Source organism: Salmo trutta, chromosome 31 (genome assembly GCF_901001165.1).
Source record: "Salmo trutta chromosome 31, fSalTru1.1, whole genome shotgun sequence".
NCBI lineage: Eukaryota > Metazoa > Chordata > Actinopteri > Salmoniformes > Salmonidae > Salmo > Salmo trutta.
This window is the reverse complement of record NC_042987.1, coordinates 36,436,439-36,459,716: the sequence shown is the minus strand read 5'-3', so window position 1 is coordinate 36,459,716 and position 23,278 is coordinate 36,436,439. Positions and strand designations below refer to the sequence as shown.

At 42.3% G+C, this 23,278-nt stretch overlaps 1 protein-coding gene across 1 annotated transcript in view; it reads left to right on the top strand.

Moving 5' to 3' along the window:
- The first annotated feature begins 802 nt into the window (after positions 1-802).
- Positions 803-23,278, top strand: part of gk5 (glycerol kinase 5) — a 24,495-nt gene continuing 2,019 nt past the window's right edge. Inside the window, exons 1-15 of the mRNA XM_029726449.1 lie at positions 803-1,667; positions 1,845-1,938; positions 3,842-3,917; positions 4,306-4,399; positions 4,698-4,829; positions 5,632-5,707; positions 7,068-7,129; positions 7,286-7,359; positions 9,037-9,097; positions 13,685-13,811; positions 18,105-18,209; positions 18,444-18,538; positions 19,811-19,914; positions 21,090-21,149; positions 22,556-22,689. Of these exons, the coding sequence (XP_029582309.1) occupies positions 1,542-1,667; positions 1,845-1,938; positions 3,842-3,917; positions 4,306-4,399; positions 4,698-4,829; positions 5,632-5,707; positions 7,068-7,129; positions 7,286-7,359; positions 9,037-9,097; positions 13,685-13,811; positions 18,105-18,209; positions 18,444-18,538; positions 19,811-19,914; positions 21,090-21,149; positions 22,556-22,689 (1,420 nt within the window). The 5' untranslated portion in view covers positions 803-1,541. The remainder of the gene's footprint in view (positions 1,668-1,844; positions 1,939-3,841; positions 3,918-4,305; positions 4,400-4,697; positions 4,830-5,631; positions 5,708-7,067; positions 7,130-7,285; positions 7,360-9,036; positions 9,098-13,684; positions 13,812-18,104; positions 18,210-18,443; positions 18,539-19,810; positions 19,915-21,089; positions 21,150-22,555; positions 22,690-23,278) is intronic.

Here is a 23,278-nt window from a genome sequence, read left to right as displayed (position 1 = left end):
CTTGTATGCGATTTAGCTAGCGTAGCGCATGCGCAGAACACGTCATTCGGGTCTAACGGACGTGTGGCGCCGGACTACAGGCCGTCAAATGAAAAGCACTCCTTCGATATGAAAAGTTGTTTTTGACAAAAATGAAAACGTAAGGAATAATAATATGGACGCGTTTGAGTGGTACGGCGAAAGCAACCGGCTGTAAACGAAAGTCGAGGAGTGAGGTGGGGAGAAGCCGCGTCAGCGTCACCCAAAAGTCACACACTAATGTGATTTTCCAACAACAAGGCTCAGATCAACATGGCAGTGTTTCCATTGTTTATAGAAGTTTTTCTTTATAATGTCGAAATAAACATGGCCCCAACCCCCGTATCACACACTCACAAAATTAAATCATATGTGTGTTCATTGTACAATCAATTACTGAGAGAGAGCCTCAATATATAACATTAATTTGTATATAGGCTATCCACTGTATAGCCTACATTATGTCAGTTCCTGTTTCAGTCATGTCTGGTCACATTCGCGTGGAGTGGGTCAAACAAAAATACTCTAATGATTGATTGACAATAGAGCCTCACACAATTTGTTTTTAAATATATATTTTTTATTTAAACTAGGCAAGTCAGTTAAGAACAAATTCTTATTTACAATGACAGTCTACACCGGCCAAACCCAGACGACGCTGGGCCAATTGTGCGCCACCCTATGGGTCTCCCAATCACGGCCGGTTGTGATACAGTCTGGAGTCGAACCAGGATGTCTGTAGTGACGCGTTTAGCACCAAAATGCAAATCGAACCGCTGCGCCACTCGGGAGCCCGATGCAGGCGATGGCTGCAGTCAAAACTTCATGACCTTTGATCACATGATTTCTGTAAAATTCATGCAGTGGACATGTAGGCGCAAATCGGATCATTTTTTATAATGCAAAGGTAAAATGAAAGGTATGTGAACAACGATGGTCACCGATTTGACAAAAGTGTTCCGCTCGAACGCACATATTGATTTGTCCCTCCCCCGGTCTGGTCTCGAATCAGCTTCTCGACTTGTTTCCGGAATTAACGTGATGTTGCGCCTCTTGGTTTGAAAACGGTGCTACTGAGTTTGAGAAACACACACACCCACAACATTGTTTTATTAGGCTTATACCATTATGCAATTATGAAAGTACTGTGAACTAATTAAGATGTCATTTCGGAATTGGGTGGGTGTCTTTTAAATTGTTGTGAAATTGTGATGCATGCTGTATTTCGCAATATTCCGTGGATTGGATGGTCACCGGAATAACTGGTATTTGAACAATGAATCACGCGATAAAAAAAGTGACCTTTCTCCACGAGCAGAAGGACTAAAAAATGCTTTCAGTTTTTCACATTTCTACATTGTCGAAAGGATTCAACTAGGGACAGGTGCCTTCTCCAGCCCACCCCTGTGCTACTGCCTACAGGGCGAGGAGACAGTTGTGACAATCGCTTTCACGATATGTGAAGGCAAAAGGTCCGAAGGAGGAACCGGTCAAACTGTTGCTGAAGACAAACTCGTGTTACTATGGAGACTCGGAGGAACGGATTAAAAAGAGAAAGTTATGTTCTCTCTGTGGACGTGGGGACAACATCGATTAGATGTCACGTTTACGACAAGGAAGCCCAGATTCGAGGATCATGCATCACCAAGGTATTTGATAGGCTAGATTCAATAGAGCGATGAGAAATTGAAATTAAGTTTCTTTCGAATTAGGCATGCAAAATAATATGAATTATAATTATTTAATGAATATGGACTCTGGTAATGTTTGTTTCTGGCACGCATAATCTCCACATTGTCAATTTGACTGGTATGTTATGTTTATAGGTGAATCTGTTGTATCCTGAACCGGGCTTGGTCGAGTTGGACCCGGAAGAGCTGTGGAGAGGATTCGTTAAGGTGGTGAATGGTGCTGTTCAAGGTTTGTACCATTTCCCACCTCTCCGTATGGATAGGTCCACCATGGTATATTTAGCCCTCTTCTGATATAGTTCCAGTCCTCTAGGGTTTGCGCGGGCTCTGGTTTTCATCCTTGCCTTATAGGTGAATCAGAGACTGAGGTGTTGGAGAGCTCTCTAGTCAATCATTGTCATTAACTAATAAGTGAATACTAGGCCGAGCCAAGTCGAGCTGTACTGGGCTGGCCAGGTTAAGCATCCACCATAGTTGCTGGAAGCGTGTCAGAAAGGCCAGTATGGTTTGGGTAGGCCCCAGAGTGTGAGTTAGGTATAAGAGTGAGGAAGAAACGTGGATCTAAATTGTACAATTTTGTGATAAATTATTTACCCTTTTATGAGCACTTGATCTTCAATACTGACCATTTCACACACTATGTCTGTCTCTCACACATACGGCCTGATGGGCTGTGCATGAAGTGGACTGGAATAGGTGCTGCCACTTACTGTTTATATTTAGGTTTCAGAACTACATTTCTGTGTGTTCCTGAAGTCAAGCACTCCTGATGGGGACGATATTCCTAATCTTATGTATAGCCCAGCCTGGTCCTAAAATAACTCTTGGTTCTATAACCTTTTGGTGTTGACAAGGAACCAGATTGGTAGATCTATAGGCAGGGTCACTGGATTGGATGTAACAGGAACCAGATTGGTAGATCTATAGACAGGGTCACTGGTTTGGATATAACAGGAACCAGATTGGTAGATCTATAGACAGGCTCACTGGTTTGGATGTAACAGGAACCAGATTGGTAGATCTATAGACAGGGTCACTGGTTTGGATGTAACATGAATCAGTTCATCATGTCCAACAGAAACCAATCTTGTGGTGTTCTAGAGATCCAAGATGCTGTACCCTTGTTGTACCCTTTGAGCTAGGCCCCTTAAAACTGCTCCAGGGGCACCGCACTTTGGCTGACCCTGGCTTCCAAACCCTTGGGGTGTTATGTTTCTGTGGAGGTTGGGCTAAGGCAGGGTAGCACATTCTGGTCCTGAAGTAAAGCTGCAGGGTCTGTGGGGATTGGGCTAAGGCAGGTTTGCGTCAAAGATTTTTATAACTAACCCAAGATAGATCACCGGCTGTTTCCAATGGAAGCAAATTAATGATAGTGAGCAGAACAAGCAAGGAGGTGGGCAGAGCCAAGTCTGAGCTAGTGAGATTCTATTGGCGTGTTCTAGCATTTATTTGCATATTTACGTTCAGGAACGCAGACTCTGAAGTGCTTGTGTGCAACAACTCAATTCTCCCATGCACTCCTTCTAAACAAAACTTTTTTTTGTTGACACTTTGGCAAAAGGGTGAAGTCTACAAAACGCAGTCCACTCTGTTTGTTACAGATTGTAGATTTGGAAACAGAAAACTGTATGGAGATCGAATGTTTCATTGATGCGAAAATTAGCAGAATGTCGACCCAAATTCCATCTCGCTCCATCTTCATCCAGATTGCATTGGCCAGTTCGCTTCCTCTCATCAGCATCTCTTGGTAGGGAGTGGAAACGCCAACCGGATGCTTCACATTTATACAGCCGGTGAAATATCTGGCTCATTGTTCTATCTGTGGTAGCACATTCTGGTCCTGGGGTACAGCTGCAGGGTCTGCTGGCTTCTGCTCAGGTTGCTGGGCCAGAGGTGGTCCATGTGTAGCCCAGGGGTGGAGTTTGGTCTGGGAATCTCTCTCTCTCTCTCCCTTCTTCTGCCATATTTTTTAAGAAAAGGAAAGCCACACTTTAGGAGGTCTGATGCTAATGTAGTTTTGATGGCAAGCTGTTTTTAGTAAGGCATTACTTCTGCCACAAAACACACAAATGTTCACTTGCTGATAGCGTTGATGAATGATGGGTATGTTCTCTGTCTCTCCCTGGGTTTAGACTCAGGTTTACAGATGCGTCAGATGGAGACCCTGGGCATCTCCACTCAGAGAGGCACCTTCACCACGTGGGACAGGTACATTTTACATGGGCTAAAACCACAGTGTACAGTCTAGGGAGTACAAACTACCCTGGATGTTAATACACACAGCAGGGGTGGGCAGTGTCACCCTGTGAGGGCCGGTGTGGTCACGGGCTTTTGTTTCAGCGGAGTAATAACACGATTAGACTATGGTTAGTTGATTTAGTAGAATCAAGCGTGTTACTGCTTAGCTAGAACAAAAGCCTGCACTCATACAGGCCCTTGTTGATCCCCAGGACAGACCAACAGTACAGTATGTTTGTATCTGTGATGATATCCCACCTCACATCTCTCTCACACACACACACACACACACACACACACACACACACACACACACACACACACACACACACACACACACACACACACACACACACAGGAAAACAGGAGTTCCCTTTCACAACTTCATCAGCTGGCAGGACTTGAGGGCAGTGGAGCTGGTGAGGTCCTGGAACAACTCCTGCACCATGAAGGTTAGTCTGGGGTCACAGAGAGGTCATAGTTCAGCAGACCTTGTGATAATACAGTATAGGGGCCTCTATCTTTGTGCTCCGATTATTATTCGTAATGATGATGATAACTTGCCTTGCATTTTGCTATCCCAAACAGAATGCTATTACTAGCAAAGCAAATCACATCAAAACATTGATTTGGATTGTACTTTTGTGAATGCAATTTGGCTTTTAGCTTATTGTTAATACAAAATACAAAACTAAACTCAACAAAATAGGAATGATAACTGTGGCTGTGTTGTGTCCGTGACAATGGCAGGCGATCCACGGCGTTATGATGGTGCTTCACTTCCTGTCCAAAAATAAGCGCTTTCAGGCGGCCAGCCTCATAGTCTTCTCCACCCAACACGTCACCTTCCGCCTGGCCTGGGCCCTTCAACACTGGAAACAGGTGTGTGTGTGTGTGTGGCAGAGAGGGAGTTCAAGTGTTTGGAGGGGTGTGGCGGGGGAGGGTGTGTGTGTGTGTTGGAGATAGGTGTGATGTGTGAGAGCTTGGCACCTGTTCAAATGGGTGTTAGTGTGTGTGAGACAGAGAAGGAGAATGTGTGGGTTGGGGAGAGAGGGAGGTTTGTGTGCACATTCTGTAGTCAGAAAATGCATTCTGTAGTCAGAAAGGACGTTCTGTGGTCAGAAACGACGTTCTGTGGTCAGAAAGGCCTCTGCTGTTTCTATCAACGGTATGTCTGAATCACACAATAATGAGCCTCTATCAATGGGCTTTGGTATTTTAACTTGACTCCTCAGCCTACTGTGTGACATGACTTCTACCCCAGTTCTCCCTGACTCAGGACACACGTCATATGAGGACTGGCCTTCATGGACTCTGATTGGACGTACTGCTATAATAATATCACTGGCACACCGGCCAATAGTAGACAGAGAGAAACTTTTCCTAGAATCGCCCTACATTGAATTGTTGTTCACCTAAATCTAACTATATAGGCTACTGATGGCAGATGTGGCGAAAGCCTACCTGGCAACACTTCAAACACTAATGACCCAAAGGCACGCTGGGCTTTTTCAATAAGATCATAATACAGAAATATTATAGTCTTTACTGAACAAAGTCACTGGTCTCCAGTTCTTTTAGTAGCCTTGCATGTGATTTTTTTAGGAAGTGATTAGGAGCAAGAGAATACAAGGGGGACACAGCCGGTGATATTTCCTCTCCTCTATGTCCTCACCCCTCACAGTTAGGTCAAGCAGTAGCAGAGGGAAACTGCTGCTTTGGGACAATAGACACCTGGTTGCTTTATAAGCTCACAAAAGGTAGGTTGTATGATTCCCCATTCTCGTGTGTGTTCGCGTACAGTACTTGACTGCCCAAGCCTGTACGTGCGAGTAGTATTCATGTATATCTCTCAGCTAATTGATTGTGTGTATCTTTAAGCTTTGTTTATGATAAGGATGGCACACACTCCAGAGAAATTCAAGTATATTATTTATTTGAATTAAAAAAAAAATCTAATGTTCAACCAACAGAAACAGAAGTCCAACTCTCCAGCTATACACCTTTTTCTATAACTGTTCAAATCCGTATCTTCAAGCTTCCCAAAAATACTGATGTGTTAAAGGGAAAATCCACCAAACCACTCATTCCTATAATTTACGGTGTTAAATAACACTAGTATGCGAGAACAATATTTTTTGTGAACAAATGTTTAATTTTGTCATTATAATAAGGTTGGTAGCAACAAAACCCACAATGCAATGCTCTCTATGCGCTGGCTGGCTAGCTAAGTCGCTTGTTGGCAAATATAACTACACACAATAATACCAAAGTCAACATCAGCACGTGAAGAAGCTAATTGGCTGTAAAATAACCTAAATAAAATGTACTATCAATTTAGGAGTGTAAAATCTCACCATGTTCAACCTGCAGATCCATGTGCCTCACAGTGGAGTCTGACATGTACAATGCAGCCTGGACTGAAGAGGCAGACAAATAGGATAAATGTGGTGGACCCTGTGTTAAATTACACATTTCTCGAGTAGTGGACCCTCTGTTAAATTACACATTTCTCGAGGTAGGAATATTGCAAAAATATGATCAATGACTCGTTCGAGAGACAACATCCTCCCGCATTATGCCATTGGCCAGTATTGAAATCTGACATGTATGATAGATGTTTTCGCGATTTTAAAAGTCGTATTCCTATTAACTTCCAGTGTAGTGAGAGAGACTTCACCACGGTGCTACGTCATACCGGTCGGATTTCTGCCTGCTTGAACGACAATAACTCAAATAAAAATGAAAGGTCACGCAGAGATGCACCAAGACAATATAACATTGAAAATAGGTGAAATGTTCCTTTTTAAGCTTGTGTGTGTTTCCATGTTAATTATGAATTGTCACAAGGTTTTGGGTCTACACACACACACACACACACACACACACGCACGCAGGTCTTCTTTTTCTCAGTCCTACTGCAGTACTGTGTCCTCTGAAATCCCTCAGGCATGTTGGAAGACACAGTAACCAGGCAATATGAGTTAATAATTAATGTTCTTGGACAAGTTGCAGCTGAAAATGATCTGTTTTAGTTAGAATCTGGTTCAGTGTCTGTTATGCATGGTCCCTGTTTAAATAAACAAATAAAATCTGTCTCTCTTCTCTAACCGAGTCCAGGATTGGTCCATGCCACAGACTACTCTAATGCCAGTGCCACTGGGATGTTTGATTCGTACCAGGTCGGTTTTTCCTTGTTCACGTGTGTATTAACTTTGTATCAGGGTTGGGGTCAATTGCATTTCAATTCTGTTAATCCAGGAAGTAAACTGAAATTGCAATTCCCCCCCAAAAATTCATACAGAAGCATTGTGTCTTTGTGCGTGCGTTGCCTACAGTTGTGCTGGAGTGAATTCCTCTGCTGTCTCGTCTCGCTGCCTCTCTCCATCCTCCCCAAAGTACTGAACACTGGGTGAGTCACATGATACTGGTCACATGACTCACATGTCTCCCCTTTTAAATGAATAAGGTTGGTTCTCTGTCAAGATTGCAGTCAGAAGTGAGAGATCAGAGGAGAACGGGCCACTTAAATGGCCGTTAGAAATCCAAAAAGAAGGCTTGTATAATGTAGACATTAGAAGATAATTTACTAAACTGTAATGTGTTTTTAATCACTTGTATAGTCCCCTCCTGTACAATGTATACGGTATATTTTCTGTTTTAACTTAAATGGTCTTTAGTTTTTATAATGCAAAGCAAATTTATGTGAAAAACAGACACTAAAATGCTGATCAGCATAGCTACGTTACAGCAGGATACAGAGGCTGCTGAGTTCTGTCCTGTTGTATCTTAGCCATCTTCTCTGCAAGCCATATCAGACGTTTCCATCACACCAGTGGAGGCTGCTGAGGGGAGGACGGCTCATAATAATGGCTGCAGTAATAGTCAGTGGAATGGTATCAAACACATCAAATATGTGGTTTCCATGGGTTTGATACTATTCCACTGACTATGCTTGGTTCAGTAAGATCCAACAGGACAGAACTCAGCAGCCTCTGTATCCTGCTGTAACGTAGCTATGCTTGGTTCAGTAAGATACAACAGGATGGAACTCAGCAGCCTCTATATCCTGCTGTAACGTAGCTATGCTTGGTTCAGTAAGATACAACAGGACAGAACTCAGCAGCCTCTATATCCTGCTGTAACGTAGCTATGCTTGGTTCAGTAAGATACAACAGGACAGAACTCAGCAGCCTCTGTATCCTGCTGTAACGTAGCTATGCTTGGTTCAGTAAGATACAACAGGACAGAACTCAGCAGCCTCTATATCCTGCTGTAACGTAGCTATGCTTGGTTCAGTAAGATACAACAGGACAGAACTCAGCAGCCTCTGTATCCTGCTGTAACGTAGCTATGCTTGGTTCAGTAAAGATACAACAGGACACAACTCAGCAGCCTCTGTATCCTGCTGTAACGTAGCTATGCTTGGTTCAGTAAGATACAACAGGACGGAACTCAGCAGCCTCTGTATCCTGCTGTAACGTAGCTATGCTTGGTTCAGTAAAGTAAGTTACAACAGGACGGAACTCAGCAGCCTCTGTATCCTGCTGTAACGTAGCTATGCTTGGTTCAGTAAAGTAAGTTACAACAGGACAGAACTCAGCAGCCTCTGTATCCTGCTGTAACGTAGCTATGCTTGGTTCAGTAAAGTAAGATCCAACAGGACGGAACTCAGCAGACTCTGTATCCTGCTGTAACGTAGCTATGCTTGGTTCAGTAAAGTAAGATCCAACAGGACAGAACTCAGCAGCCTCTGTATCCTGCTGTAACGTAGCTATGCTTGGTTCAGTAAAGATACAACAGGATGGAACTCAGCAGCCTCTGTATCCTGCTGTAACGTAGCTATGCTTGGTTCAGTAAAGATACAACAGGACGGAACTCAGCAGCCTCCACTACTATCACGCATGGTCTATTTGTTCTCTTCTCCTTGATATCTTTTTAATTGATTTAACTAGGCCAGTCAGTTTAACTAGGCGATATCTAGATACAGCGATAAAGCCATATTAGATGTTGATTTATTATTGTCATATATATATATAATACCTATTCATTCATACATGATCTCCTCTTCCCCCTTCTGCTTCACCAGTCACCGCTTTGGCTTGACAGATCCCTCCATCTTTGGGGTGTCGATCCCTATTATGTCTGTTGTGAGTATCTCTCATCTTTGCATCACTATCTCCACATCCTGGAATGAGTCTGTTATCTTTATGGCTTTACGGTATCTTTGTTTTGTCTGCGTCACCAGCCATGCTAGGTCAGTGTGTCTTCAGGTTATTCTGCTCTCTTTGTGGGAGTGTGACCTTTCAAAATATCCACTTGCCTCATTAATTCTTAGCATCAGTTGTTTATTACATGTTTCTAGAAACACACAGGGGATATATACACACAGGTAATATATATACACACAGGTTATTTATATATATATATATATATATCTATATATCACACATACACACACAGGTAATACAGTGCATTCAGAAAGTATTCAGACCCCTTCACTTTTTCGACGGTTCGTTACGTTACAGCCTTTTTCTGAAATGTATTTACAATTACATTTTTTCCTCATCAATCTCCACACAATACCTCATAATGACAAAGCGAAAAAGGTTTTTAGAATTGTTTTGCAAATATATTTAAAGCTAAAAACAGAAATACCTTATTTACATAAGTATTCTGACCCTTTGCTATGTGACTTGAAATTGCGCTCAGGTGCATCCTGTTTCCTTTGATCATCCTTGAGATGTTTCTACAACTTGATTGGAGTACACCTGTGATATTCAATTGATTGGACATGATTTGGAAAGGCACACACTTGTCTATGTAAGGTCCCACAGTTGACAGTGCATGTCAGAGCAAAAACCAAGCCATGATGTCGAAGGAATTGTCCTTAGAGCTCAGAGACAGGATTGTGTCGAGGCACAGATCTGGGGAAGGGTACCAAAAAATGTCTGCAGCATTGAAGGTCCCCAAGAACACAGTGGCCTCCATCATTCTTAAATGGAAGAAGTTTGGAACCACCAAGAGTCTTCCTAGAGCTGGCCACCCGGCCAAACTGAGCAATCGGGGGAGAAGGGTCTTGACAGGGAGGTGATCAAGAACCTGATGGTCACTCTAACAGAGCTCAAGAGTTCCTCTGTGGAGATGGGAGAACCTTCCAGAAGGACAGCCATCTCTGCAGCACGCCACCAATCAGGCCTTTATGGTAGAGTGGCCAGACAGAAGCCACTTCTCTGTAAAAGACACGACAGCCCGCTTGGAGTTTGCCAAAAGGCTCCTAAAGACTCTCACCATGAGAAACAAGATTATCTGGTCTGATGAAACCAAGATTGAACTCTTTGGCCTGAATGCCAAGCATCACGTCTGGAGGAAACCTGGCACCATCCTTACGGTGAAGCATGGTGGTGGCAGCATCATGCTGTGGGATGTTTTTCAGCAGCAGGGACTAGGAGACTAGTCAGGATTGAGGGAAAGATGACCGTAGCAAAGTACAGAGATCCTTGATGAAAACCTGCTCCAGAGCGCTCAGGACTTCAGACTGGGGCGACGGTTCACCTACCAACAGGACAACGCCCCTAAGCACACATCCAAGGCAATGCAGGAGTGGCTTCAGGACAAGTCTCTGAATGTCCTTGAGTGACCCAGCCAGAGCACGTACTTGAACCCGATCTAACATCTCTGGAGAGACCTGAAAATAGCTGTGTAGCGACGCTCCACATCCAACCTGACAGAGCTTCAAAGGATCTGCAGCGAAGAATGAGAGAAACTCCCCAAATACAGGTGTGCCAAGCTTGTAATGTCATACCCAAGAAGACTCGAGGCTGTAATCGCTGCCAAAGGTGCTTCAACAAAGTATTTACTTATGTAAATGTGATATTTCAGTCTTATTTTTTAAATAAATTAGCAAAGATTTCACACACAGATTATTTTATATATATATATATTATTAGGGCTCCTGGGTGGTGCAGCGGTCTAAGGAGCACTGCATCTCAGTGCTAGAGGCGTCACTATAGACACCCTGGTTCGAATCCAGGCTGTATCACAACCGGCCTTGATTGGGAATCCCATAGGGCGGCGCCAAATTGGCCCAGGTTTGGCCGGTGTATGCCGTCATTGTAAATAAGAATTTGTTCTTAACTGACTTGCTTAGTTAAATAAAAAATACATGCGATAACGACTCATACTGAGAATGAATGTAGATCGAAGGGGATATTTTGAAAGCAGTATACTAGCAGTTGTGTGTTTGTTTCAATGTGACTGGCCATTTGGACCTTGGTTTATGGACTCAAGGTAAACGTTTCACTTTTAAATACACACTGCAAATATCTTCTCTGTTTTAGTTGACCAAAGTAGGTTTTTCAATGAACACTTACATTTTCTGCGTAGATCACTGTTCGACAGATCACCCAAAAATCTCAGTTAGTAGTTTATTGGATGATGCAAATCCCGTCATTTATTTGGGGTAAAGGCCTACACATTGATTGAGTTATAACATGTCTAGATAAAGACCAACAGTACCAGTCAAAAGTTTGTACACACCTACTCATTCCAGGGTTTTTCTTTATTTTTTTTTTTTTACTATTTTCAACATTGCAGAATAATAGTGAAGACATCAAAACTATGAAATAACACATGGAATCATGTAGTAACCAAAAAAAGGGTTTATATTTTATGTTTGAGATTCTTCAAATTAGCCACGCTTTGCCTTGATGACAGCTTTGCAAACTCTTGGCATTCTCTCAACCAGCTTCATGAGGTAGTCACCTGGAATGCATTTAAATTAACAGGTGTACCTTGTTAAGTTAATTTGTGGAATTTATTTCCTTCTTAATGCGTTTGAGCAAATTAGTTGTGTTGTGATCAGGTAGGGGTGGTATACAGAAGATAGCCCTATTTGGTAAAAGACCAAGTCCATATTATGGTAAGAACAGCTCAAATAAGCAAAGAGAAATGACAGTCCATCATTATCCCTAAAGACATGAAGGGCAGTCAATTTTGAACATTTTCAAGAACTTTTGAAAGTTTCTTCAAGTGCAGTCACAAAAACCAAGCGCTATGATGAAACTAGCTCTCATGAGGACCACAGGAAAGGAAGACCCAGAGTTACCTCTGCTGCAGAGGATACTGCTGGATTTAGTTCAAATGTAACATGTTTCAAGTTAAACTAGTTTGTATCCTGTTTAGTGAATGATTACTGTGAGTATTAATGGAGTTTAGGCCATGAAACTGTGTGGATGCTAATTTAGAAAGGTTGACCTAATCAGATAAGAGGACATTGCCTAGGATCAGAGAGCAGGGTCAGGCCCAGAGGATGGTTAGCTAAACAAAGAGAGGACCATGGACATTCCACAGGGGAAAGAAGGGAAACTCATTGGGGTCATAAAATGTATACAGTACCAGTACGGGGGGAAAAAAATGTATGAAATGTATGCATTCACTACTGTAAGTCGCTCTGGATAAGAGCGTCTGCTAAATGACTAAAATGTAAATGTAATACAGTGAGGTAAAAAAGTATTTGATCCCCTGCTGATTTTGTATGTTTGCCCACTCACAAAGAAATGATCAGTCTATAATTTTAATGGTAGGTTTATTTGAACAGTGAGAGACAGAATAACAACAACAAAAAATCCTGAAAAACGCATGTCAAAAATGTTATAAATTGATTTGCATTCTAATGAGGGAAATAAGTATTTGACCCCTCTGCAAACCATGACTTAGTACTTGGTGGCAAAACCCTTGTTGGCAATCAGAGGTCAGATGTTTCTTGTAGTTGGCCACCAGGTTTGCACACATCTCAGGAGGGATTTTGTCCCACTCCTCTTTGCAGATCTTCTCCAAGTCATTAAGGTTTCGAGGCTGACGTTTGGCAACTCGAACCTTCAGCTCCCTCCACAGATTTTCTATGGGGTTAAGGTCTGGAGACTGGCTAGGCCACTCCAGGACCTTAATGTGCTTCTTCTTGAGCCACTCCTTTGTTGCCTTGGCCATGTGTTTTGGGTCATTGTCATGCTGGAATACCCATCCACGACCCATTTTCAATGCCCTGGCTGAGGGAAGGAGGTTCTCACCCAAGATTTGACGGTACATGGCCCCGTCCATCGTCCCTTTGATGCGGTGAAGTTGTCCTGTCCCCTTAGCAGAAAAACACCCCCAAAGCATAATGTTTCCACCTCCATGTTTGACGGTGGGGATGGTGTCCTTGGGGTCATAGGCAGCATTCCTCCTCCTCCAAACATGGCGAGTTGAGTTGATGCCAAAGAGCTCCATTTTGGTCTCATCTGACCACAACACTTTTTTCACAGCTGGTTGTGATACAGCCCGGGATCAAAACAGGGTCTATAGTGACGCCTCTAGCACTGAGATGCAGTGCCTTAGACCGCTGCGCCACTCAGGAGCGAATCAAGGCAAATGGTGGTTACTTTGAAGAATCTGAAATATATAAAATATATTTTGATTTGTTTAACAATTTTTTGGGTTACTACATGATTCCATGTGTGTTATTTCATAGTTTTGATGTCTTCACTATTATTCTACAGTGTAGAAAATAGTAAAAATAAAGAAAAACCCTTGAATGAGTAGGTGGGTCCAAACTTTTTTGACTGGTACTGTACATATTGATTTGAGTTATAACATGTCTAGATAAAGACCTACATATTGATTGGTTGGAGTAGGATGTATCCCCCTAATGGTTAAGGTTAGGATTTGGGATCATAAATCTGTTACCTCTCACCCTGTAGATGGCAGACCAGCAGGCGGCCATGTTTGGTGAGTGCTGCTTCGACATCGGGGATGTGAAGATCACCATGGGAACGGGCACCTTCATGAACATCAACACTGGGAGCAAGCCACACACGTCTGTGGCCGGTACGTAGCTAACTATAGGCTTCATCACAGATCACAGAACTACGAGACAGATATTTCACCGGATGTAGAAATGTGGCTGACATTCTGCAAATTTTTTTTAATCAATGAAACATTTGATATCAATACAGTTTTCTGTTTCCAAAACTAGAATCTGTTACAAACAGAGTGGACTAAGTTTTGTAGACTTGACCCTTTGCCAAAGTGCAAGGGCGAATTGAGTTAGTGTACACGCACGCTTCATAGAGTAGGCGTTCCCTAATGGAAATACATGCTGGAACGCGCCAATAGGCTCTCGCTAGCTCATGCTTGGCTCTGCCCACTCCCTTGCTTGTTCTGCCCACTAGGATTAATTTGCTGCCATTGGAAATGACAGGCTGTGGTCTATCTTGGGTTAGTTATTCAAATCTTTGGCTTCATCATGACTCAGATATGGACATAGTCCCACATAGCTAGCTAGAGGCTACATCTTGCCCCAGAGATGAACATGGTCTCACGTATCATCACCCTCCGTATGAGAAGTATGCTCAATGGGGAAATCTCCACTGAAATAGCTTTTTAGCCGAGGGCTATGCTTAATCTGTGACAAGGAAATTGGCCCTCAAAGTCAACATGCAAGCAGGCCTACACACTCACTCATTCATGGACACGAGGGCTAAGTCGGGTCTGGTAAAAATCCTCCTTATGAGCTACTGGCTTTTGTTCCATCCCTGCTCTAACACACCAGATTCTAAACTGTAAGCAGGGTTATTCCACAGATATAAACTCAGTCCAGAGCCCTATGAAAGGGTTAAAGTTCTCCATCACATTGGATTCTGGAGAGATCAGTGTAGATCTGCAATAAAAAAATTATCTGAGGCGGGGGGGATCCAACCTGACAGAGCTTGAGAGGATCTGCAGGGAAGAATGGAAGAAACTCCCCAAATACAGGTGTGCCAAGCTTGTAGCGTCATACCCAAGAAGAGTTGATGCTGTAATCACTGCCAAAGGTGCTTCAACAAAGTACTGAGTAAAGGGTCTGAATACTTATATAAACCTGTTTTTGCTTTGTCATTATGGGGTATTGTGTGTAGATTGATGAGAATAAAACAAAAATAATTTATCATTTTTAGAAGTAGACGGTAACATAACAAAATGTGGGAAAAGTCAAGGGAATACTTTCCGAAGGCACTGTAAGTGTATTTTGTGGCTTTTGTGGAATGCGTTCAAATGATCTAAAGTCGCGCTGTTGCACCTGCCTGTAAATACCCACAATCCAGTTCAAAGTGAATAATGGCAGACCCTTGTGGCAAATGGCTTTTTTGCATATAGGCCTACTGTACCTCTGACTATGGCACATTGGTCTGTGTTGACTCCGGTCCCGGATGAGACGGATGTTTTGATTCGGTTTTATTTACACTAGTGTCTATTAATTGTCCAAACACACGGCCACTTTCTCACTCTATATTGCTATAGAATTTTCACAAATGTCTTAGTATATGTAATTCCTAAACATTCTAAGAATTTCTGAAAATGTGAAAATGACCATATCGAAGTTCTTGCTTGTCAGAAAATGTACAAAAGTAGTGTAATATTCTTCCTGGTGGTGTATATAAACAGATTTTAATAAGATTTTATGTTGCTAAAATTCTGTCAGTTCCAATTTAAAGGGGCAATAACTTAAGTGATAATGCCCTCGAAGCCGGTGTTTGGAGGATATATTGGCACGGGTGTTGTTAGGCCCGAGACAAAATCGAGGGCCGGCAAACCGTACCACTATATTCTCCAAACACCGGCTTTGAGGGCATTATCACTTTTCTCCAACGGGTTAGCAAGATGTTAAAATAATGATATTACATATTTTCATTCAAAACTTTATTTTGATGAATTTATTCATACCATTTCATTCTTCCACAAGATATAGTCCTGACACAAATCTAGGGTTGCTACCCAGGCCGGCTGGTCGATTGTTCTATCGGTTCGGTTGCCAGAGACGCGACCCAGTTGTTCAGTCTTTTTGTTCTGTATCTATGGACGCGACCCAGTCGTTAGTATGGCAATGGAACATTTAGAACGGTCTGGCAACGTTCTTATCTCTTGCTTGCTAGCTAGCTACGGCTAACTTAGTCATGTCAAAAATCCAGAATAGCAGCGAAGTAGCCGCATTTGCATTTTTTAAAGCTGTTTTCTAGTGATGATTTTGCCTAGCATAGAAAATGTGCTCACTTGTCAGAACATTGTTGTTCAGAGGAGCTAGCCAATAACACAGCTAACACGATCACTTAAAACTGAAGCTGGAAAGGCTGCGAACTAGCTGCAATTCATTTGACCTTTTTTCAATTGACATTTCTTTTGTGTATATATCCATAAAAATAATGCCAGCTTATTCATGATTTCGACTGGCTTCCTGCCAGTCTGTCTTGTCCCGACTCCCGACCCCGACACTTTCATTACTATGGGACAGCTGGAGATCAAATTTGAATATTGAAACAATGTTTAAAATGTTGATGAGACAGACAGAAAGGTTTATACTAATCTCTGCTGTTGAAACTAAATGTTAGTTTAAAAGAAATGTGATTTAATGTCTAGATGCTTTTTATAGTGCAGATCACGTTCATAAATTGCCTGGCTGGGCTGATGAGACAGTGGATTGTGCAGTCAGACGGAATAAAGTAAATAGGCATTTTAACATCATAGATTTAGCCGGTGGTAACTTGTGGAATAGACACTGTCTGGAATGCGCTTTTAACCAATCAGCATTCAGGATTAGACCCACCCATTGTATAATTTATAATATAAACTTTTTTTGTGTGAATTTTTCAAGTGAATAATAATTTATCATTACTTATATATTTATAATAAAATAAGAATTATTATTATTAATAATAATAACAATTAGGATGTTGTGTCCAGTGGGGTAAATGCAAATGGACAAAAGCCCCATGCTTCAGTCTACGTACATTTTATAGCCACTATTCTTCCTCACTTGGGCTACAGGTGATAATGCGTATTGCTAAAAGCACATCTGATAATATAGACCATGCATAGGCTATATCCAATATGTTAATAATTTTTACCAATATGTTATTGGGACCATTTCTGAGCTCCTTGGGAGAATTATCCAGGGGAGGACCCTGGTCCCCCTAAACAAGGGGACTGGAATTGGTCAAATACATGTTCAAAATGATCCTCTTTACCTAAAAGCATGATGGTCATGATTTTCTCACATTAAAGTGGAGGTTCATTTGGCCCCGGACAGTCGATCTGAGATCGACTAAAGTTTAATGTGGGATTTTTGTTGTTGTTGCTTTAACCCCTGAGCCTATTCTATGAATCAGGTTTGAGGAGTTAACGAGGTAACTTTGGTCAACTCATGAGTTCAACTCGGGATTACTGGTACCACGAAAGTGTCTCACCTTTTAGACAGGTACATTTCTATGGCAGCGAATCCTTCAGAACGAACCTCCTTCGGGGCAGGCTAACTCAGGGCTAACTCCATTTATCCTGAATGGAGTGTCGTTTAAAGAGTTGAGGACCAATGAAATCTCACCAAGTTCATTAATTTGAACTGATTAAATATTATATGAATCAACAGTTTTTGTTATGTGTTTTTTTTGTTAAATAGGCATGTTAAAACACCTATCACATTACACATTTAGTAATGACAGAATGCATTTGAAACTTCATGCACCGTACTAAAACGTATGTTTGACCATTCATTTAGCTTATTTTATCAATAGCAGTGGGATCAAAGGTGCTTGTGCATTCATAACCACACCAAAGACGGCATTTAACAATAACTTAAATAAAGACGGCCCTTCTAAAAGCCTTTTTCACGCCACAGCCTGCTGAATTTTCAATATAACTTCTCTTTCATTAAGATTTTTGGCACAAATGAAAAATATAGCACTGACTCCCCCATGGATTGATGTTTCAGCATTGTCTCAATGAAGAGTTCGGGGTTCGACTAGACGTGTGTAACATGCACGTGCAGTTACCAAGCCTGCTAGAGCTGGCGACAGGCGGACGAGCATTATCCACCATCGCAGTACAGATAAAGCCTGAGAAGGAATGTGAAGCTAACTGAAGCTAGTTAGCTTTAGAAACCCAGAGAAGATCGAACTTGCTTTTGTAGTACATACCACTCAGATTCCCAGTCTTTTTTTCATTTTGTTGTTCTTTTCACAAATATTTTTTTGGAGGGTATATTCCCTTTAGCTCAGTAAACAGCAATATCAATGAATAAGACACTTTTCCAAAAAAGTATGCAGTTCAGACATTGTCCCAGATTGTCATGGAAATCTGTTGTTTGTACAGGTCTCTACCCTGTTGTGGGGTGGAAGATCGGTCCAGAGGTGGTGTATCTAGCAGAGGGCAATGCAGCAGACACTGGCACAGCCATTAAGTGGGCACAGGAGCTGGGTGAGTCTGACCACTGGCATGATGCCTATTTGGCAACAATCCAGGAGCTCTGTAATTATGATATTCTCACGTAAGGGGAAAGACACCAACCATGTGTAATTCATATATTGATATTGATTGATATATTTGATATTTGATAGAAAAAGGGCATGAAAACACAACGTGCATATAAGTTCATATTTATCCCATAGTTTGGTGATGTCAGAGGAAGTGACATCAGTTGTGTTGTTCCAGAGCTGTTCTCAGATGTACGGGAGACCGATGCCATGGCCAGCAGTGTGGCCAACTCGGACGGTGTGTGCTTCGTTCCCTCGTTTAGTGGCCTGCAGGTGAGTGTGTGTGTGTATGCGCACAGGAATGATTGAACTGTGTGTGTGTGTGTGTTCGCTTGCACAGACGCGCGCACACACACACACACACACACACACACACACACACACACACACACACACACTGTGTATTGGTTTCACAGTGAGAGTGTTAATGACAGTTGGGTGTGCCATCAGACTATGAGTTTGTGGTTTTGTGGGCGTTTCTGGGTGACCTTGGTAGTAGTGTCATCATTAATGTGTCTACAGTGTTGTCACAACAGTGTTGTCATAACGTTGTCTTTTCCTTCTCTGCCTACCTTTGTGCAATCAGCTTTTGTAAGTTTGTCTCTTGTTTCATTTCATGTGAGTTTACGCTCCCAAAACTTGCTGGAATAATGTTGTGTTTGTGTATATGCCTTTGTTTATGTGTGTGAAATGGTGTTTATATATGCTCTCGGGCTTTGTTATTTATTTATATATATATGTGTGTGTATATGTAGGGCTCTATAAAATCAGTACAATGTTTTGCCTGATTCCGTTTAGTGTTTTCCCAAATTCCGTTTTCTCAGTTTTGTATTTACAGGTTTCCGTTTTTTCTGGTTTTGCCTTTTAAAATCACACTTTTTTAATAGAACATCCAATTTTGTTGTTTTTCTATGTCCACAACAATGCTTAAACCATATCAGGAGACCACTTTTCAGGTCTATGTAAAAATACAATACATTTAGATTTTTCGGTGTAGTTACCCTTTTAATGGAAGTGTGCAGCAGCCAGAAACCGTTGTTTGGCTAGCTGTGTTTCTGTAGCGCTCATGTGATTGCAGAGTTTGCAAAACAAATGGCCGCTGGATTGATGCAAATAATACTTATCTCGTTCTGCCAGGTAGGCATATAGACTACGTTGTAGTTCACATTTAACTGAGGAGGTTTTTAGGAAAGCCTTTCTATCTCTGCTAGCAGAAGGTTATCATTAGCATCATTGCTATCGGCTACACAAAGTTTAGACATACGCGTGTACCCCCCACCCACACACACATTGCTGTGTCGTTGCAGGACAATACAAATCACTGTTGCATTTTGTTGATGTCTCATGATTAACTTGGGCAAGTTAATTCATTTTGTAATAAATTCGATACATTTAGTTGAATATTGTTGAAATCCATTTGAATGTCTAGATTCCGTGATTCTGTCCGCGTTCTCCACATCGTAGATTTTATAGGGCCCTAGCTATGGTGTGTTAGTGTTGTGTCCTCACTATGTATGTTTAACGTGTTTGTGTGTTGTTCACCAGGCTCCTTTAAACGATCCCAAAGCATGCGCCTCTTTCATGGGCCTAAAACCATCCACAACCAAGAGTCACCTGGTCCGAGCCATTCTGGAGTCTGTTGCATTTAGGTCAGTGAGAGTTTGTGCCGATGTTGGTCAAGTTATTAATATAAATTCTGAATCTATCGATAAAGAAGAATTCATTAATTGTGAAATGAATGCGGGCACAAGGGACAAAATGGTGTTTTGAAGACCAAACTAGTAGTAAGTAATCTATCTGAAGGTTCAGTGGCTTCCGAAAGTATTCAGACCCCTTCACTTTTTCCACGTTTTGTTACAGCCTTGTTCTAAAAATGTATTAAGTTCAACATTTTCGTCAGCAATCTACACAATACCTCAAAACGGACAAAGCAAAAAAAACTTTTTGGGGAAATTTTGGCAAATGTATTACAAATAAAAAACAAATACCTTTTTTATTTAAATAATTATTCAGACCCTGGTAAATTCAATTGATTGGACATGATTTGGAAAGGCGCACACCTGTCTATATAAAGTCTCACAGTTGACAGTGCTTATCAGAGCAAAAACTAAGCCATGAGGTCAAAGGAATTGTCCGTAGAGCTCCAGATCTGGAGAAGGGTACCAAAAAATGTCTGCAGCATTGAAGGTCCCCAAGAACACAGTGGCTTCCATCATTCTTAAACGGAAGAAGTTTGGAACCACCAAGACTCTTCCTAGAGCTGGCCGGCCGGCCAAACTGAGCAATCGGGAGAGAGGAGCCTTGGTCAGGGAGGTGACCAAGAACCCGATGGTCACTCTGACAGAGCTCTAGAGTTCCTCTGTGGAGATGGGAGAAACTTTCAGAAGGACAACCATCTCTGCAGCACTCCACCAATCAGGCCTTTATGGTAGAGTGACCAGACGGAAGCCACTCCTCAGTAAAAGACACATGACAGCCCACTTGGAGTTTGCCAAAAGGCGACGGTTCACCTTCCAACAAGACAATGACCCAACCACACAGCCAAGTTAATGCAGGAGTGGCTTCGGGACAAGTATCAATGTCTGGCAACGACGATCATACCACTCTCAAAGTAGGTCACTCGTTTTACCCATTCTAACGTTCAATCAAACAGTAACTGGATGCCTGTCTGCCTGCTTTATATAGCAGGCCACGTGACTCTCATTTTTGTAGGATTGATCCATTTTCGTGAGCTGGGTGATGTACCTAATAATAAACTGTCTACCGTGTATATTTGAAGATAATATACACGTGTGTGTGTGTGTGTGTGTGTGCCGTTTCGTAGGAACAAGCAGCTCTATGAGACGATGCTTAGAGAAACACACATTCCCATCAGGAAGATCAGGTAGGCCTACAGTGGATTATTCCCTATACATTTCAGATCATCTCAAACCATTCTTTAGATGGTGTTGATGTATTGTTGTGTTGATGTATTGTGGTGTTAATGTATTGTGGTATTGATCGTTGATTGTTACTGATTTTACTGATCTCTCTACAGTGCCGTGAAAAAGTATTTACCCCCTTTCACTCAATAACTGGTTGAGCCACCTTTAGCAGTAATGACTCCAACCAAATGCTTCCTGTAGTTGTTGATCAGTCTCTCACGTTGCTGTGGAGGAATTTTGGCCCACTCTTCCATGCAGAACTGCTTTAGGTCAGAAACATTTGTGGGTTTTCAAGCATGAACGGCTCGTTTCAAGTCCTGCCACAACATCTCAATTGGGATTAGGTCTGGACTTTGACTAGGCCGTTCCAAAACTTCAAATGTGTTGCTTTTTAGCCATTTTCGCATAGACTTTGTGTGCTTTGGATCATGTCTTGCTGCATGACCCAGCAAGACATGGTGCTTCCAGGTGCTTTTTTAGCTAACTTTTGTCCACTTTTTGAACGAGATGGGTCCTCTTATGTCTGGCTAAAACCAAACACAAACCTCAGGAAAGGGCCTTCCCCAAACAGTTGCCACAAAGTTGGAAGCACAGAAACGTTTAGAATGTCATTGTATGCTGTAGTGTTAAGATTTCCCTTCACTGGAACTAAGAGGCCTAGCCCAAACCATGAAAAACAACCCCATTTATTCCTCCTCCACCAAACCTTACTGTTGGCACTATACATTGGGGCACATAGCATTGGTATTGCGCATGGTGATCTTAGGCTTGTGTTTGGCTGCTCGGCCATGGAAACCCATTTCATGAACCTCCCGACGAACAATTCTTGCGCTGACGTTGCTTCCAGAGGCAGTTTGGAACTCGATAGTGAGTGTTGCAACCGAGAACAGACAATTTTTACGTGCTACGCACTTCAGCGCTCTGTAGTCCCGTTCTGTGAGCTTGTGTGGCCTACCACTTCGCGGCTGAACCGTTGTTGCTCCTAGACGTATTCACTTCACAATAACAGTACTTACAGTTGACCTGGGCAGCTCTAGCAGGGCAGAAATTTGATGAAGTGACTTGTTGGAAAGGTGGCATCCTATGACGGTGCCACGTTGAACGTCACTGAGCTCTTCAGTAAGGCCATTATACTGCCAATGTTTGTCCATGGAGATTGCATGGCTATGTGCTCGACTTTATACACCTGTCAGCAACGGTGTGGCTGAAATAATACTAATTTGAAGGGGTGTCCACATACCTTTGTATATATAGTTATCAATCATGAATCCTCAATGTTTGGTGTGTGTGAGACAAGAGTGTGCAAAGGTATTTATATATTCTGAGGTGTGTGTGTGTCTGATTTATTATTTGTTTGTGTATGCAGGGCGGACGGTGGCATTTGTACCAATGACTTTGTCATGCAGCTGACGGCGGACCTGTTTGGCAGGAAGGTCGCTCGGCCAATCCAACACGAAATGTCCTGCCTGGGGGCAGCCTTCGTTGCAGGACTGGGAGTTGGTACGACCCCCACACACACACACACACACACACACACACACACACATTTGACATGAACACACACACACAAGGATACAAGGACATTGGACATGATACACACAAACATACATGCCACATATACAAACGTCCATACACATCCTTACTTTAACCATTAGAGGGATGAAGGAATATCTGATACCTGTATCGGTGAATAGTGATATCTTCTATGTACTCTATTCTATAGAAGCTGGTATTAAGTCCTGCTGCGTATACAGGTAGGACTAGGTAGACCCAGGCTTGCAGAATAAGGTATATGTTTGCTTGGGCAGTCGTTTTTACAGACAGACAGTGTAAATGTTGTTCGTTCTCGAGTAGATCAAATACATTGAACGGCTGGAGTCTAGAGGAGAGGTTTGGAATCACTGCAATAGAAACAGTCTCCCCCTGTTGACTCTCTCTCTCTCCCCCTGTTGACTCTCTCTCTCTCTCTCTCTCTCTCTCTCTGTCTCTCTCTCTCTCTCCCCCTGTTGACTCTCTCTCTCTCTCTCTCTCTCTGTCTCTCTCTCTCTGTCTCTCTGTCTCTCTGTCTCTCTCCTCTCTCTCTCTCCTC